This window comes from Amia ocellicauda, chromosome 5 (genome assembly GCF_036373705.1).
Source record: "Amia ocellicauda isolate fAmiCal2 chromosome 5, fAmiCal2.hap1, whole genome shotgun sequence".
NCBI lineage: Eukaryota > Metazoa > Chordata > Actinopteri > Amiiformes > Amiidae > Amia > Amia ocellicauda.
Window position 1 is genome coordinate 50,958,425 of NC_089854.1, and position 16,256 is coordinate 50,974,680.

Sequence of the window (16,256 nt, forward strand, 5' to 3'; positions counted from 1 at the left end):
TGCTGCGTGAGTGTGTGGTTCCGGAAGACGTGGCGGCTGCAACAACAGCAAGCTGCTTTCGGAAGAGAGTTGGGCTTTCTTTAAGTGTGGACAGTTGTTGCCTGTGTAGTTTTTGGTCAATCCACTACTGCAAAAATGATCTCCCTAACGGATTCACAGAGTAAGAGCATTACGTTTTATGCCTCGGCGCGATCTGTGCCTGTTATCTGTCTACAGAGGTGTGCAAAAGAGAGCAATCGATCCCCGAGATTTGTGTTTATCTTGCATCCGAATGAATGGAGTTCTTAGGCCTTTTTTGCTCCGTACCCTACCGGGTCCCCGGTTCTGTGCATCATTTAGAAAAATACATTTTTGATTTGTCGGCAGATGGTTTCTGATAGGTCTCTGGTTATATGATTGATTGTAATGTCAAATAAAAATCTGAACATTAGCCTCTGCGCTTGGAGAGCAGCTCACGAATAGAATCCACGGGCGGATTATTTAAGAAACTCGTCCAAATGGTTTGAAACTAAATGACTGCACACACATCAGTCGAGTTATCTGCATGTGTACGTGGGTTATGATTATGACAAACAATGGGCAATAGTGTAAAGGTTTCGTTTACTGAATTCAGGTTCCTAGTATTGAATCATTTGTGTTTCGTGACAAGAAAATATTAAATATAGATTCCAGCCAGTCATCTCCCAATTTTAGCTGTATTATATCACATTATATATGTATATCATAATATATTTCTGCATTACGATTTCTGTATTACTGCTTACAAATAAATTGTACAGATGGTTAAATACAGATGACTGTCAGCATGGAGAGCCAACGTGTAGTTTCTAGTCTCTCATTTGCTTTGGCAGCCCCTCTATTCCAAACGAAGGGATGCCTGATTTGAAAAACAATATTGCATGAAATATTATAATCAAATTGCTGCATCATATTAATTCTTATGAATCTCAAATCTGAAATGGAATTCCAGACGTTTTAGGAACCTAAAAACATTAAATTTAATAGATATTGTAGATTCTACTGCTGTGGTTTGAAAGAAACTAGTGAGAGAGTCTAGATATATAAACAAATGTCCACTCATTGTATGTATTTATTTTTTGGTTATTTCTTTTTCTTTTCCCAGAAATCGGAATGGGACTAACAGGCTTTGGTGTGTTTTTCCTGTTTTTCGGAATGATCCTGTTCTTTGACAAAGCTCTCCTAGCTATAGGAAATGTAAGTGCTTAGTTTTGCATGTTTTTTTATTTATTTATTTTGAGTTCTGTGCATTTTATTGTGTAAAAAAAAAAAAAAAAACGAAAAGTGAGCAGAATCCACTTTTAAAATAAGTGTTTTCAGGTCTGTTTGAGAAAAAAAAACAAAAAACGAATCCAGTTTGGATTATGCTCCAGAAACATTCCAGACAAGCAATTATCAAAAGCTGTATCATTGAATACTAGAATGATGTGTTAATTCCTTGACATCTTTGTGCTTTGTGGACATCCAATACTTCTGAACAGCTTTTGAAGCATTTGTCTTGACCGCTGATATATATGGATAATGCCAGCACATATTGGTGCTGGAGATGAAGCCAGTATGAACCATCTTACCACACCCAAATAACTGCCCCCTCACTGAGTCAGTAGTTGAATACCTGTTTAATAACAGATATCTCATAAGCTGTTGAAAAATAAAATGATCCTATATCATGTAGACTTATCGTAAATAATAAAAACACCTTAAAATTAATGTTTATTCAACAATATGAAGTATATTCATTTGCAAGACCACACTATAAAAAGGCAGAAACATACCATATAGTTGATTGGTTGTTCCTCGAGAGAGCTAGCCTAAAGTTTTCTTCATCCAAGCAGAAACCAATCTAAATACGACCAAAATTCCTTCTTTTGCTAGGTTGACATCAAGAAAGATAGACAGGCTCATCTGCTTATTTCTTTCTTTCTTGCGTGTATGCAACAGTTTTTCTCCCCATATAGTTATTTTCATCTGTGGAGAAATAAATACATGCACAATAAAGTTTAGAAAATACATGCATATAACACATTTCTACTTTTATTAAAATAACCATTATCCAGATGTAGATGTGTTGAAACAGGTTTACACTATTCATATATTGAACACCGTCCACGAAGTACAGACCACAAGGTTCATTCAAATGAATATAATCTCTACTCCAGCACATGAGATATTTACACATAGAGACATGCATTGATATACACACATATCCATCTGGGTTTTAGGGTCTTTCTTTACTTCATTGTGTATTTCAGAGTGAAGTTACAGTGATTCTGTGTTGTTTTGCTAAAAATAACAGATAAAGATCAGTGGAATCAACGCATAGCACAGTATGGAGTGTCTTTGTTTTGGTTGTGGCAAGATGGTGAAAAACAATCTTCCGGTGTTTTCACTGTCTATCACTTAACATTGGTGCTCGCTATCCATATATGTATAGATCAGTGATCTAAATATTGCAGGCAGGTAGACGTTAAAGCTTTTAAGTTCCTGCTTTTTTCTAAGGTAGACAAGGTTTATTGTGAATGACCAGGAGAGATTGTGAGTGGGAGAGGGGTCATTCATGCCGTCAAACAGACTCACCCCAGCTCTTGATAACTTGATAAATCAGTCCTATAGAATTGACCTAGCTGAGGAAGGTCAAGACAAGGTGCTGAAATAAACTGTTGTCAAAAGCATGACTTCCCTGAGATTGATTACCTGTCTTGTGCAGTTAATGAACAAAGGACATGATTATAAACAAAGCTAACTTACAGAATTTTTTTATTGATTTATCCTCTGCTCTGGTGTAGGTGTAGGTCAGAAATTCCCTGCCCACTTTTTATGTTGGAATTGTTTTTTTTTGTTTATTTATATATGTCCTATAACGATAGGTTATTATCATAACCCCGGTTCCCTGAAAAAGAAAGACGGACATTATTATTATTAATATTTATTTCTTAGCAGAAGCCCTTATTCAGGGCGACTTACAAAATATAAGCGCAATACAAAGTGCAAAAATAGAGTGCAGTTCAAGGCATAAAACATGACAAATTCCAATTCACATAATACAGTGCAATTCAAAGCATGATGCATTTTGCAAATTCCAATTTACACAAGTGTATACAATATATTAGGTCTTACATCTAGATTTCAAGAGCTGATGAGAGCGGACAAGATGTTAGTTCACAGTCAAGGGCCAAGTGAAAGGGAGCATAGGGGAAATCAAAATAAACAATTCGAGTACTACTAATGCAAGGCAAGTAGGATGATAAAATGTTGTATAATTGCTATCTTACAGGAGAGTAAATGACTAAATTACAAGTACTGTCTGAAAAGATGTGTTTTGAATAAGCGCCGGAAGGAGGTCAAGGACTCTGCTGTTTTGACTTCAGTGGGAAGGTCATTCCACCACTTAGGGGCCAGGGATGAGAAGGAGCGGCTCTGGAGGAAGGGGAGTGGAGAGGAGGCAGAGTTAGTCTTCTTGCACCGGAAGATCGCAGTGGTCTGGAGGGGATGTATGGAGAGACGAGTGACTGAAAGTAGCTTGGTGCAGTGTGGTCGAGACAGTGGTAGGTGAGGGTCAAAGTCTTGAACTGAATGTGTGCCGCTATCGGGAGCCAGTGGAGAGAGCGGAGCAGTGGAGTAGCGTGTGCGAATCGGGGCAGAGAGAATACCAGACGAGCCGCAGATTTCTGGATGAGCTGGAGCAGGCGAGTAGTAGTTGCAGGCAGGCCGGCCAGGAGGGAGTTGCAGTAGTCCAGGCAGGAGAGGACCAGGGACTGAATGAGCAGCCAAGTCGAGTAGTTGGTGAGGAAGGGTCGGATTCGACGTATGTTGCTCAGGAAGAATTTGCAGGTGCGTGTCAGCATGTTGATGTGTTGAGTGTAGGAGAGCGCAGGATCGAGGGTGACTCCTAAGTTCTTAGCGGAAGAAGAAGGGGAGACTTGTAGATTTCAAGGGGATTCAGATTAATTGATCAGCAGAAGGTGAGGAAGAGGGGGGACAAAAGAGGAGATCCGATTTGGAGAAGTTGAGCTTGAGGTGGTGCGAGTGCATCCAGGTGGAGATAGCAGACAAACAGGAAGAGATGCGAGAGGGAATGAGAGGGTCAGAAGAGGTAAAAGACAGGAAGATCTGGGCATCATCTGCGTAGAAGTGCTAGGAAAAACCATCGTATGCGATGAGGGGGCCCAGGGAGCAAGTGTAGAGAGAGAACAGGAGGGGACCCAGGACGGAGCCATGGGGTACGCCTGTAAGGAGAGGTTGGGGGTTGGATGAGGAACCTCGCCATGTCATAGTTTATTGAGCTAGGAGGAGAACCAGGTGAGAGCAGTTCCAGAGATTCCAAGGTCAGCGAGGCAGGAGAGGAGGATGGAGTGATCAATGGTGTCAAATGCTGCAGAGAGATCAAGGAGGATGAGGAGTGAGGAGAGGGAAGCTGCCTGAGCACAGTTGAGGGAGTCAGTGATTGTCAGGAGAGCCGTCTCAGTGGAGAGAGCTGTGCAGAAGCTGGATTACAGAGGATACAGGATTGAGTGATGGTAAAGAAATGCAGAGAGCTGACGGTGAACAGCACGTTTGAGGGTCTTTGAGAGGAAGGGGAGTAGGGAGACAGGGTGGTAGTTCTGAGGAGAGATGGGGTTAAGGGTAGGTTTCTTGAGGAGTGGGATGACAGCAGCTTGTTTAAAAGCAGAGGGGAAACAGCCAGAGATGAGTGAAGAGTTGAGGAGTGAGGAGATGAAGGGGAGTAGATCAGGAGCAGTCGCTTGGAGGAGATGAGTGGGCAGAGGGTCCAGGACACGTTGTAGGATTGTGACCTAGGAGGAGAGAGGAAAGTTCAGAGTCCGAGAAAGTTGAGAATGAAGAAAAGGAAGCTTGGTTGGTGGGGGCCTAGGTGTGATGTGAGAGGAGGGGGGACTGTTGAAGAGCTTGCGGATGTCTGTGATCTTAGAGGAGAAGAAGGAGGCAAGATCTGCAGTGAGAGACAAGGGAGGAGAAGGTGGAGAAGAGTTTGCGGGGGTTGTTGACAGTGGATTCAAAGAGTGATTGGAAGTAAGACTTCTTGGCTGAGGTGAGTGAGGAGGAGAATGTGGACAGTAGAGAGCGGTAGAGTTCGAGGGCAGCTGGGAGCTGGGAGAAGGAGATTAAATGGTGGTCTGAGATGTTCATGGGTGTCACGGGGAGCAGCCTCTAGAGAAGATGAGGTTTAGCTGGCACCCTGCCCTGTGAGTGGGGGGAGAGAGAGAGAAGTTAAAGGAGTGAAGGAGAGGAAGAAATCTGGCAGGGGTTGGAGAGGTGGATGTTGAAGTCTCCCAAGAGGATGGTAGGTGAGGACAGAGAGGGAGGAGAGAAGAAAGTCAAATTCATCCAGGAAGGAGGCAAGTGGACCGGGAGGATGGTAGAGAACTAGAAGGAAGAGGTGAGAGGGAGAGGTGAGGTCCACTGCGTGGAATTCAAAACTGTTAGTCGTGATAGAGGAGAGAAATGGTGGGACAGAGAAGGGGAAAGCAGGAGCCCTGTTCCTCCTCCCTGCCAGGGAAAATGGGGGGAGTGGGACAGGACAAATGGAGAGGATGGGGCAGCAGGGGTGGTTGAGTTCTCAGGGGAGTTCCATGTCTTGGTGAGAGCGAGGAAATCGAGAGATTGGTGGGAGGCGAAGACGGTGATGAAGTCGGCCTTGTTGGAGGCTGAGTGGCAGTTCCACAGGCCTCTGGAGAGTGGAATAGATAGGAGGAGGAGAGAGGCAGGGAGATGACATTAGAGGGATTAGGGAGACAATGGCATGCAGGTGTGGAAGGAGAACAGGACAGGAATCGGAGAGATTGTCATGGCTTCTTGCTGCTGCTGTGCAGCGTCTCCTTGCAGTCTTCTCGCTGGAGTCCCACAACTAAAATCCCTGCCCTTTGTAAGCGTGGCCCTTTAGAAGGCAGTCACTGAGGCTGCTGGCGCAGAGGTCCAGGGGGCTGTTAAATACTCCACCTGTAGCTAATTAGGACAGTACACACCTGCGTTGCATTGATTGACACAAGGCTGTCATGATGGTACAATCCCTCCCAGGCAGGACTGCTAATAGCACAATTAATGGCCGCTATAAATCTGAATACAGATAAAGACCATGCCAGACACACGCAGTTACACTGAACAATTACCTCTCAACAATACTAAATAATAACAGCCTACAATGCTTCTGATTTACAGAAACTGTGTGTCAATCTAAGGACAAAGTGTGTTAAGTCAGTTGCTAATTTACTAACAAACACTGACTGTCGTTAGTATAATAGAGGTGCAAAATATAGCGAACTCTTAGCTAAACAATTAACCACGTAAACAATTGATGTCCTCTAGTTTAGCTAAGAGATATACACGAAAAAAACATACTTAACTGGGCTGAGATAGGCGACTCCTCTGCTGGCTTGCCTGAGTGTCCAGTGGCAAACGCTGTACAGGGCAAAGTGTATGTAGTCTGTAGTCCTCATCCGATGTATGTGGAGGGGGATGGAAAGACTCCAGGACAACAGGTTGGTTTATATGGAACGCCGACACGACCTTGGGCAGGAAGGCCGGGTTCGTCCTGAGAGTGACTCTGTTGTTGTTTCCCGAGAAGATTAGACAGGCTTTATCCACATATAAGACATGAAATTCACTAATTCTCCTTGCCGATGTTATTGCTACAAGGAAAGCTACCTTGAGCTAGAGGAAGCGGAGCTCCGTGGTGGAGATGGGCTCAAAGGGAGCACCGCTCAGTTCTTTCAGCACTAATTCCAAGTCCCAGGCTGGAATTGTGTCCTTTATTTGTTATCTCAAGTGTCTTGCACCTTTCAGAAACTGGATCACAAGGAAATGTGCTCCGGGTGAGACATTGTCCATCTTATCTTGCCATGCTGAGATGGCAGCCAAATAAACTTTCAGTGTGGATGCAGATTTCCCGTCTCCATGCCAGCGTCGCGAACCACAATTGTCTCAGCCACCGGGGGGAGATCAGGAGAACTTGAGCTCCTTCCTGGCGAATCCTCTCCTGAAGGGGGGGCCAGAGTGGTATTGGAGGGCGTATTAGTGGGTCAAGAGTCCTGGATGCAGGCTTGCCATTGGTCGAGTCCGGTCCTCTGGTGTCTCCCTTGCCCTTAGGCTTTCAGCTGGAGAGCCTGTTCTTCTCTTTCGCCTGTGGCTGGCTTCTGCGGCAATGCTCAGGCTGTGGACCACTTGCCTAGGTTCAGGCTTTCCCTGCCTCGGCCACAGCCTGTTGGGCGCTGCTGTGGCTGTCGTCTAGCCTGTTGGAGATCTGTATATTTGGACGCTTTTTCCTTTGCCTTTGCCAACCGTTTGATGGAGAGGTCCACCATCTCACCGAACGTCTGACCTGGGGTGATGGGAGCGTCAAGGAGGACAGACTTCTCCTTGTCCTAGAGTTTAGCCTGCGTCAACCACAGATGGCGTCTGGCTGCTACCAAAGCGGCAAGGGACCTCCCCATGGCCTTCACCCCTTCTTGTAGCAAGTACGTCATGTAGGCATTCACCAGCTACATCTCCTCCACATCTGCCATAGACTGGCGCTCCCTCAGGCGTCCTAATAGCGTCCTAATTGCCTAATAGCGCATTCGCCTGCACCAGCCTGGACCCTATCCAGGTGGGAAAGCTGAGGGGCCAGGTGTGCGTCCTCTTCCGGTGGAAGTCACGCCCACACAGTGTTTAGCAACTGCTGCTGGGAGTCCAGCCTATGTCTGATTTCCCTGAACTGCCTGAGCAGTGTAGCAATCCCTCCTGTCTTTTGTGGTGTGGAGGAGTCCACTGAGTGGAGCGTCTGGATGACCTGGAGCAGGAGCGTCTCGCTCTCGGGGACCATCGTCTGGGGGAGCACGCTCTCCTTCTGGGAGAGCGCCTGCGAGGAGGTGGAGAAGGGGAGATAGACTGCACCCTCACTGGTGAAGCCCAGGAGGAAGACGATTGCAGCCTGTTCTGCGTTTGTGGAGAAACACTTGCAGGGGGTCTGCATGGAGCCGAGCTCGCCGGGGAGTTCCTGGCTCTCTTGCAGCGTGTGGCCTCCCTAAAAGTTGCGCAGTGTGGCAGATCCTCAGTGCTGATACTGTCCCCCTCAATGTCGAGGTCCAAGAGATCGACACGGGTGTCCAGAGGTCGAGAGAGGGTCGATGCGATGACGTCGAGTTCGATAAGAGTGACACGAAGGTCGACGGATGTGGTCAAGACGCATCTTTTCCAACAGTACTTGTAATATTAGTCCTCTATCCCTGCTAGATATCACTTCACAGTTTTTATTATGCTTCTGGCGTTCTTGATTGTTTTCCTCCTTGCTCCCTTTCCCGTAGCCCTTGACTGTGACCCTACATCTTGACAGCATTTAGCTTTCACCGTCCAGGATGTAGGACCTGGATAAGGGCGTCTGCCAAGAAATAAAAAATAAAATAATAAAAAAATAATAATAATAAAAAAGTGGTCGACAAAGTTGGTCAAGGTCGTCAAGGGATGGATGAGGGCTGGAATTCCGAGATCGATGTTGACAGAGAGGTCAAGGGATCGAGAGAGTTGGTCGATATCTACAGAAAGGTCGAGGTATCAACAAGGTCGGTCGAGGTCGACATGTTGGTTGAGGTCGACAGTGTTGGTTTGTCGAGAGCCGTTCTCGACATGTCAAGTAGTTTAAAGTCTGCCGATAGAGGTTGAGACAGTCCGGAGAAGATAGAGCGGAACATCAGCTGACCAGCCGTGGGGAAGCTGCTCCAGCAGAGTAGTCTCCTTCCTCTTTCCTGTCCTTACGCCACTCGAATCTGTAAAAGAAAAATGGATGGTACAGGAGGTAAAATTGTGCAACAAATCTCAGTGGAGGGACCGAGGCTGGCTCTGAGCGAGACTCCCACTGCACACTTACCTCCAAAGTGAAGCAATAGTAATTAAAAAGACCGTAGTCTGAGCTCCGGAGGGACAAAAAATTGGATAATAACACTCCGTAGAGGATTAGCAAAAATTTAACCTAACTCCGAAGAGCAGGTGAGCACACTTCTCAAAACTTTAAGGTGATCGCAAGCGAAAACACAATAAAGCACAATCACTGGCAAGGTGAAAGAAAGAAATGGCAGGGAGCTGCAGTCAGGAGCAGACTTTTGCCCTGTTGGGCAGCTTTGGTACATACTTTCAATGATTGGCAGGTCAGAAGGCTCTTCCCATTAGGTAATGGCTGTCTTTCGATTTGAAAGGGAATCTGCTTTCATGTGTTGTTTTGCATTTCCTTCTTATCCTGTTATTACTTCATGTGGCTAATGTCTTTTCCCTAGGCAACTTCAATTACATGTATTAAAAGAAAAATCAATTATTATTATTATTATTATTATTATTATTATTATTATTATTATTATTATTTATTTATTAGGAGACACCCTTATCCAGGTCGACTTACAAAATATAAGCACAATACAAAGTGCAAAAATATATTGTAAAGTGGTGTAACAACAAAATACAGAATGCAGCAGAAAATTCAGTTAACACATAGATTCAAATTCAGTAGAAGTTGGAGCAGTGTGGCAGTGAGCTATTCAAGATTTGGTCATGCAAAGGCTTTCAGCTTCAGACAAAGTTAATCTGGGGATTGCATTTCTTTTGCCGAGCAATGTTAGTGCTTGTGCATGTGTCGCTATCAAGACATCTCCAGGATACAGGAAGCTCAGTGCTGCTCACTTCTCCACACTCTCTTCCTCATGTGCTGTGTTGCCCTGGCTAGGCCACTCCAGGACCTTAATGTGCTTCTTCTTGAGCCACTCCTTTGTTACCTTGGCTGTGTGTTTTGGGTCATTGTCATGCTGGAATACCCATCCACGACCCCTTTTCAATGCCCTGGCTGAGGGAAGGAGGTTTTCACCCAAGACTTAACGGTACATGGCCCCATCCATCATCCCTTTGATGCGGTGCAGTTGTCCTGTCCCCTTAGCAGAAAAACACCCCCAAAGCATAATGTTTCCACCTCCATGTTTGACGGTGGGGATAGTGTTCTTGGGGTCATTCCTCCTCCTCCAAACACGGCGAGTTGAGTTGATGCCAAAGAGCTCGATTTTCACCCAGTTCTCCTCTGAATCATTCAGATGTTCATTGGCAAACTTCAGACGGGCCTGTACATGTGCTTTCTTGAGCAGGGGGCCTTGCGGGCGCTGCAGGATTTCAGTCCTTCACGGCGTAGTGTGTTACCAATTGTTTCTTGGTGACTATGGTCCCAGCTGCCTTGAGATCATTAACAAGATCCTCCCGTGTAGTTCTGGGCTGATTCCTCACCGTTCTCATGATCATTAAAACTCCACAAGGTGAGATCTTGCATGGAGCCCCAGACCGAGGGAGACTGACAGTTATTTTGTATTTCTTCCATTTGCGAATAATCGCACCGACTGTTGTCACCTTCTCACCAAGCTGCTTGGCGATGGTCTCGTAGCCCATTCCAGCCTTGTGTAGGTCTACAATCTTGTCCCTGACATCCTTGGACAGCTCTTTGCTCTTGGCCATGGTGGAGAGTTTGGAATGTGATTGATTGATTGCTTCTGTGGACAGGTGTCTTTTATACAGGTAACGAGCTGAGATTAGGAGCAGTCCCTTTAAGAGAGTGCTCCTAATCTCAGCTCGTTACCTGTATGAAAGACACCTGGGAGCAAGAAATCTTGCTGATTGATAGGGGATCAAATACTTATTTCCCTCATTAACATGCAAATCAATTTATAACTTTTTTGAAAAATGTTTTTCTGGATTTTTTTGTTGTTATTCTGTCTCTGACTGTTAAAATACACCTACCATTAAAATTATAGACTGATCATTTCTTTGTCAGTGGGCAAACGTACAAAATCAGCAGGGGATCAGATACTTCTTTCCCTCACTGTAAGTGCACTGCTGTCAATGGTAATCACCTATATTTTCCTACTCTGTTCATAACATACAACACAAAGTAACTCACTGCCAAATAGTGCAATTTACTATTCATTCAAATTAAATATATTTTAAATCTATAAACAATGATAAGCAGAACCACATATTAAAAGCTTAATGGATAATTTGATTTATATTTTATTTTTATACTAATGAGTCCATAATTACATGTATTTTTTATACATTAAAATGTAAACTTGTGCAAACCACCTAGAAACGTATTTTATTGCTTTATTTGATGTTTAACATTTATTTTGATGTTATCCTATTTCAAAAGAGATTTTGTGTTTAAAAGTGCTTTTCTGCATCCTTTCTTTAAATTGTGGCAATTTATTTAATGGCAGCACATAAAAAGCCTAATTGTTTCCCTTTTTTACTTAGTCAGAGCTTTGTGTTAATATCTTCGTTTATTACTTGTTTTAGTTGTATTGCAGTGTCTACAGAGCTACCAGCAGGAGAACGAATGAATTACAATTTGTTAAAAGGTGTACAAAATGTAGGGCCCAATGGGAAGGTGAAGACATTTACAGTCATGAAGTGTTACAAACATATTTCTCACATCACACATGTGAGAGGTCACCAGCAGGTGTTGTCTGATCATCTACATGTTTTTCCTCTTGGAAAAATGGGCCTAGGCATTTACTGGCACTGTTAACTTCGCTGTTAACTTGTGTGCAATTGGTTTTAATTATCTGTAGTTTAATCATGCAGAGAGAGCAAAGAGAACACCAGCAGACTCACTATGTATATCCCAGGACTCTAGATATAAAACGGTAACTGATGAATTCAAACTGACCCCAGTATTGCAGTCTCTTTTTAATGGACAGTCATGATTATTGATATAATCCAACCTACCATCAGATTCAGCTGAGAAACAGTCACCTGCAGTGTGTTTGTCAATGTCCGAGGTTACAGGGCAGAAAGCCAATGGCAATCTGCCCCTTCATTAAATGTTGATTTGTTACCTTGACACTGTGTTTCATTATGGGAATGTTGCATGAATCATAAAGGCCTACAGAAATACTCAAGAGGTAAAAGACATCTTCAGATCTTTTCTTAAATTCACAGCTTGTGTGTAAACATTTTATTTTCTCTCAAAGCTGAGTGTTTGTTTGCCTTGAAGAAAGGGAATATTCATGGAAAGGTTAACTTGTGGAGTAAACCGATTTCTTAAATTGTATGAAGATGCTTCAATCTGTAAACCATGTAACTTCAAACAGCGTCAACAGTAGTGCACGTGTCTTGTACATAGGGCCTATATAATTGTTCCTCTCTTATGAGGACCTATGACTATGTAATTATCAATTATAAACAACTAGGCTATTATTCATATTATTTAATATTAAAAATATTGATTATGTTGTTGATATATTTAAAATCTCGTTTTCACATTCTCCATCATAACCGTTTAGTATTTCTGTGAACTGTAGCTTGGGTGACCTTTGCGGGATCCTGACTTGCATGTTCTGCCACTTCTCTCTGCTCCAAGACCCTGATCCCCCTGCAGTGCACCCTGCCTGCCTGGGAGGTTGCAAAGACTTTCATAGGTCTGTGTTTGAATGGAGCTGCTCCAGCAAATTCACATCCAAACTGAGAAATTATGTTGATGTTTAGAAAATCCTCTAAGGAGTGAAGTGAAGGTGTGATTCCTCTGGCTTGTTCTGTAAATCTCTCTCTAAATCTGTCTCTCTTGGTCTCTAGATCTTGTTTGTGGCAGGCCTGTCCTTTGTCATCGGACTGGAGAGGACCTTTAGGTTCTTCTTCCAGAAACACAAGATGAAAGCTACTGGCTTCTTCCTGGGTGGTGTGTTCATTGTGCTGATTGGCTGGCCCATGGTTGGGATGGTGCTGGAGATCTATGGATTCTTCCTTTTGTTCCGGTGAGAACAGATGTGGAATTATTGCAGTTGGTGTGGCACGTTTTGTTTTTTCTGGAAAGCTTGAGGGGAAGGGGGCGAGCAACAGTGTACCATACAATGTGCATGGTTAATCAAAATCAGAATCCAAAACCTAGCTTTACAATGACTGTAACCCTTGGGTGTGTGATTTTGGTCTCACAGGCAGATCCCTGTCACACATTGTCCAAGTTATCAGTGCATAATTATTTATTGTGTGTCTTCAACAGAAAGACACATTTAAACCTATCTTTCATCCACCCAACTTGAGGAAAGTCAGTCTTCCCTGGCATTTCAATTATCTTATTTTTTGTGTATATTCTTAATGACCATCTCTGAACCTCCACAGAACACCTAGTATTGGTGTATGTCAATTCTTATGTGTGGATAAGTCTGAAAATGAAATAAAAGGACAGAACTAGGCTAAAATATGTATCGTGCAAATTCAGCTAATTGTACTAATTGTAAAGCATATGGTTTCTCTTCATTGTGTTTAAGGGGGTTCTTTCCTGTGGCTGTTGGGTTCATCAGAAGAATTCCAGTTCTTGGATCATTATTGAATTTGCCAGGAATCAGAGGGGTAAGTGTCTCTAACTGTAAGTTAGTCAGCCTGTATTATATATTTGGACATTTACAGATAGACAGTGTGTAATACGTAAAAGTGCCAAAAGTAGCAAATATGTTGTTTGGAGGAAACAATATCTGACGCTTTGTCAAATTGGTGTCATCATTGCAATAGGGTTATTCTTTATTGAAGTGCAAATGTTTCTTTCTTTAAGGTAAATGTGCTTTTGTAATATTTTTTTAAAGCCTACCTAAGGCTGAGAAGAGTCTGCGGTAATGGTCAGTCACTGTTCATCTTTCATTAGGTTTTCTATATTGCATGCATTTCCAGTACCCTCCATCGGTGAATAAAATACACAGTAGTTGTGACTTTTGGACTATTTCATGTTAACATGTTAAAAGTAGTGCTAAATTTCATAAGATCATTTTTTTAAATTAAATTTTTCCACTATGTGTGTTAGTAGTTAATAGAAATAAAATAATGTATCAGGGTTGTTAATTCTCTTTCATCAGTATTAATGAAAATATACCTACTTTGTTGAACCATTGTTAATTCTCAGTTTCTTAATTATAATCGTAATTCTGTTTCATAGCATGAATTGTATTTAAAATGGTGCAATCATATTGCTCTTGCTGTACTAAGGATACCCCATGGTTTCCTACAAAGCTGGGTGTTGGCTTAATAATGGCAAAAGAAAACTGAAAGCTTAGTGAGAGAGGGAAATGCTACCCTTATTACCACATTTATCATCTGTGCAGTATCTGATGAAAACAGATACAATATTTTATGGAGTTAAGAGTAAAAACCTTGCCATTGTGCAATGAATAGCTTTCTTTGTGATTTTATCAGTAAATTTTATCACTGAACTTTTGTCTGCATGATGCCCTCAGCTAGTTATTTTCCAATAGTTGTTTAAGAGGAGATGCATTAAACCATTGTACATTTTAACTTAGGATGTTTTCTAGAACTTTTTTTTTCTTTTCATTATTTTCTTCTGAAGTTCCCTACTGGAATGAAGTCACCCAAACAAGCATTCTTCTTTGTAAATGCACTTGATTTCTGTCATGATTTTTTTTTTTTTAATTTTTTCTGTATTCAAGTCAGAAAGAGAACCTTAAACAGTTGTGTCAGTGCATCTTTGAAACAAAGCTGCTTCTGAATCATTCTGCTCTCTCCTCTCCTAGATTTCTTTGTTTTGGTTTCTGCAATAGGTTATTTTTACCAATGCATTGTTTTTTGTGTGTGTGTGTGTGTGTAGGTATGTGTATAGCCGAAAGGTCAAGATCATTGTCTAACCACATTTCCCTTCCCGTTTTTCTTCTTTTCACAGTTTGTGGATAAAGTTGGAGAGAGCAACAACATGGTATAACAGTGACTTCAAGTTTTTTTTTTTTTTTTTTTTTTTTTTTTTTTTTTTAATCGCTTTATTATATTTATAAGGGTTTCCTAAAGTTACTTTACCCCCCACTTTACCCTGTCTGATGTTACTAATGAGGTAAATCCAGGAAATATATTTTACCTTTGTTTTCAATTTTTAAAACAAATCAAATCTGCTTTATTTATTTCTTCTTTGATCCATGTTGCAAAAATCAAGAAGAAGCCGGGAAAGACTACATCGTGTCAGCTTTTGTAGTGCAGCGGGTGGAAGTTCTCCAGTCTCAAATAATCAGGGGGACATAGTTACTTTAATGGAGCTTAAATAGCACAATGCGCAGACAGTGTATACTGTTACAAGATCCTTTGCTATATGTGTCCTTTCTAAACATACATTTTTTGTGGAAGATATAGTCTCTGAAAGAATTAAATGTACCAGGCTGATCCTATGAGTTAGAAGTTCCTCGGAATGCAGTTTCTGAAAGCTTCCGTCAACCATTTCACTTTATGCCGTTGTACCAAGCTTTCATTTGGAGATAATGGCATTGTGGGTTCTGTTACAAAGATAATCGGCTGTGCTACATTAATGTGCCTGGACGTTTGCTTTCCTTTGGAGAAAGCTTAAGTGCTGTAAAAGAAATTTATATTTTATTTAGTTTTGTTTTTTTTTTGTTTAGTTTTGTTCTGGAAAACTAAAAGGCCAAAAAAAAAATGAATGAAAGAAAAAAAAAAAAAATACTCCTTTGTATTAGAACCTTCAATGTATCTAGTGGCGTAAGGAGGTTGGACTGCATTATATTATTTTTAAAAGTAAAATTTTTCAGTCACTTTTACCTGTGTAAAGTATTGAAGACAAAAATCAACAACAATTTAACAAAGTATAATGTTTTGCTGTAAGAAACTTTTGTAAATACACATTTGAAATACGAAACTTGTTATGTGTTTTTTAAGACAATCCCAATAAACACTACTGTGGCCTGAGAAGGAAGCATCAGAGAAGAATTGCCTTTTTGTTTGCTTTAAAAATAACGGGGCAGCAAAATGTTCTTCACAATGGGTCATTCAGAATAATAAGGTTTAACCATGTATGCCATGTATATCAAATCTTTCAGAAACCATATGGGGGAATACAAATGACAAATGCCCTCTGGTACAATCCATCACTGCTGGATGGAGGCATCTCCACAGTTTTAGTAACAAAATGTATCTACAGAAAGGGATTGAAACGTTCTACTTTTCACAGTATTTAGTCTATTAAACATGTTGAGAACATTGATTACGCATGTAGAATTTGCATCTTGGAGAGACATGGGTATATTTCCTTTTTGCTCTTTTACTTTAAACAGAAAGGAGTATTAGCCAGCATTAGACAAGTTTATTGATAATGCAGTGAGGAGTTTCACAGCTGTGATATTTTCCTTTTCAATCCTGGTAATGGGTCGATTCTTGAATACACTGCGGTGTAAATCAGTCCATCTCTAATCTTTTCAGCCATTCCAGGAGTTTGGAGATTCCTC

General features: G+C 41.9%; 1 protein-coding gene across 1 annotated transcript; it reads left to right on the forward strand.

Annotated features, from left to right (window-relative positions):
* Positions 1–15,727, forward strand: LOC136750473 (vesicle transport protein GOT1B). Its single transcript, XM_066705620.1, has 5 exons — positions 1–160; positions 1,124–1,215; positions 12,607–12,785; positions 13,299–13,380; positions 14,696–15,727. The coding sequence occupies exons 1-5, from the start codon at positions 136–138 to the stop codon at positions 14,732–14,734; spliced, it is 417 nt and encodes a 138-aa protein (XP_066561717.1). The 5' UTR covers positions 1–135; the 3' UTR covers positions 14,735–15,727.
* Positions 15,728–16,256: the final 529 nt, after the last annotated feature.

Excerpts from the sequence above, each read along its gene's own strand:
- LOC136750473 (XM_066705620.1), top strand. The coding sequence starts at position 136 with ATGATCTCCCTAACGGATTCACAGA. Across the intron at positions 161-1,123 it reads CTCCCTAACGGATTCACAGA|AAATCGGAATGGGACTAACA; the intron begins GTAAGAGCATTA and ends TTCTTTTCCCAG. Across the intron at positions 12,786-13,298 it reads GGATTCTTCCTTTTGTTCCG|GGGGTTCTTTCCTGTGGCTG; the intron begins GTGAGAACAGAT and ends ATTGTGTTTAAG.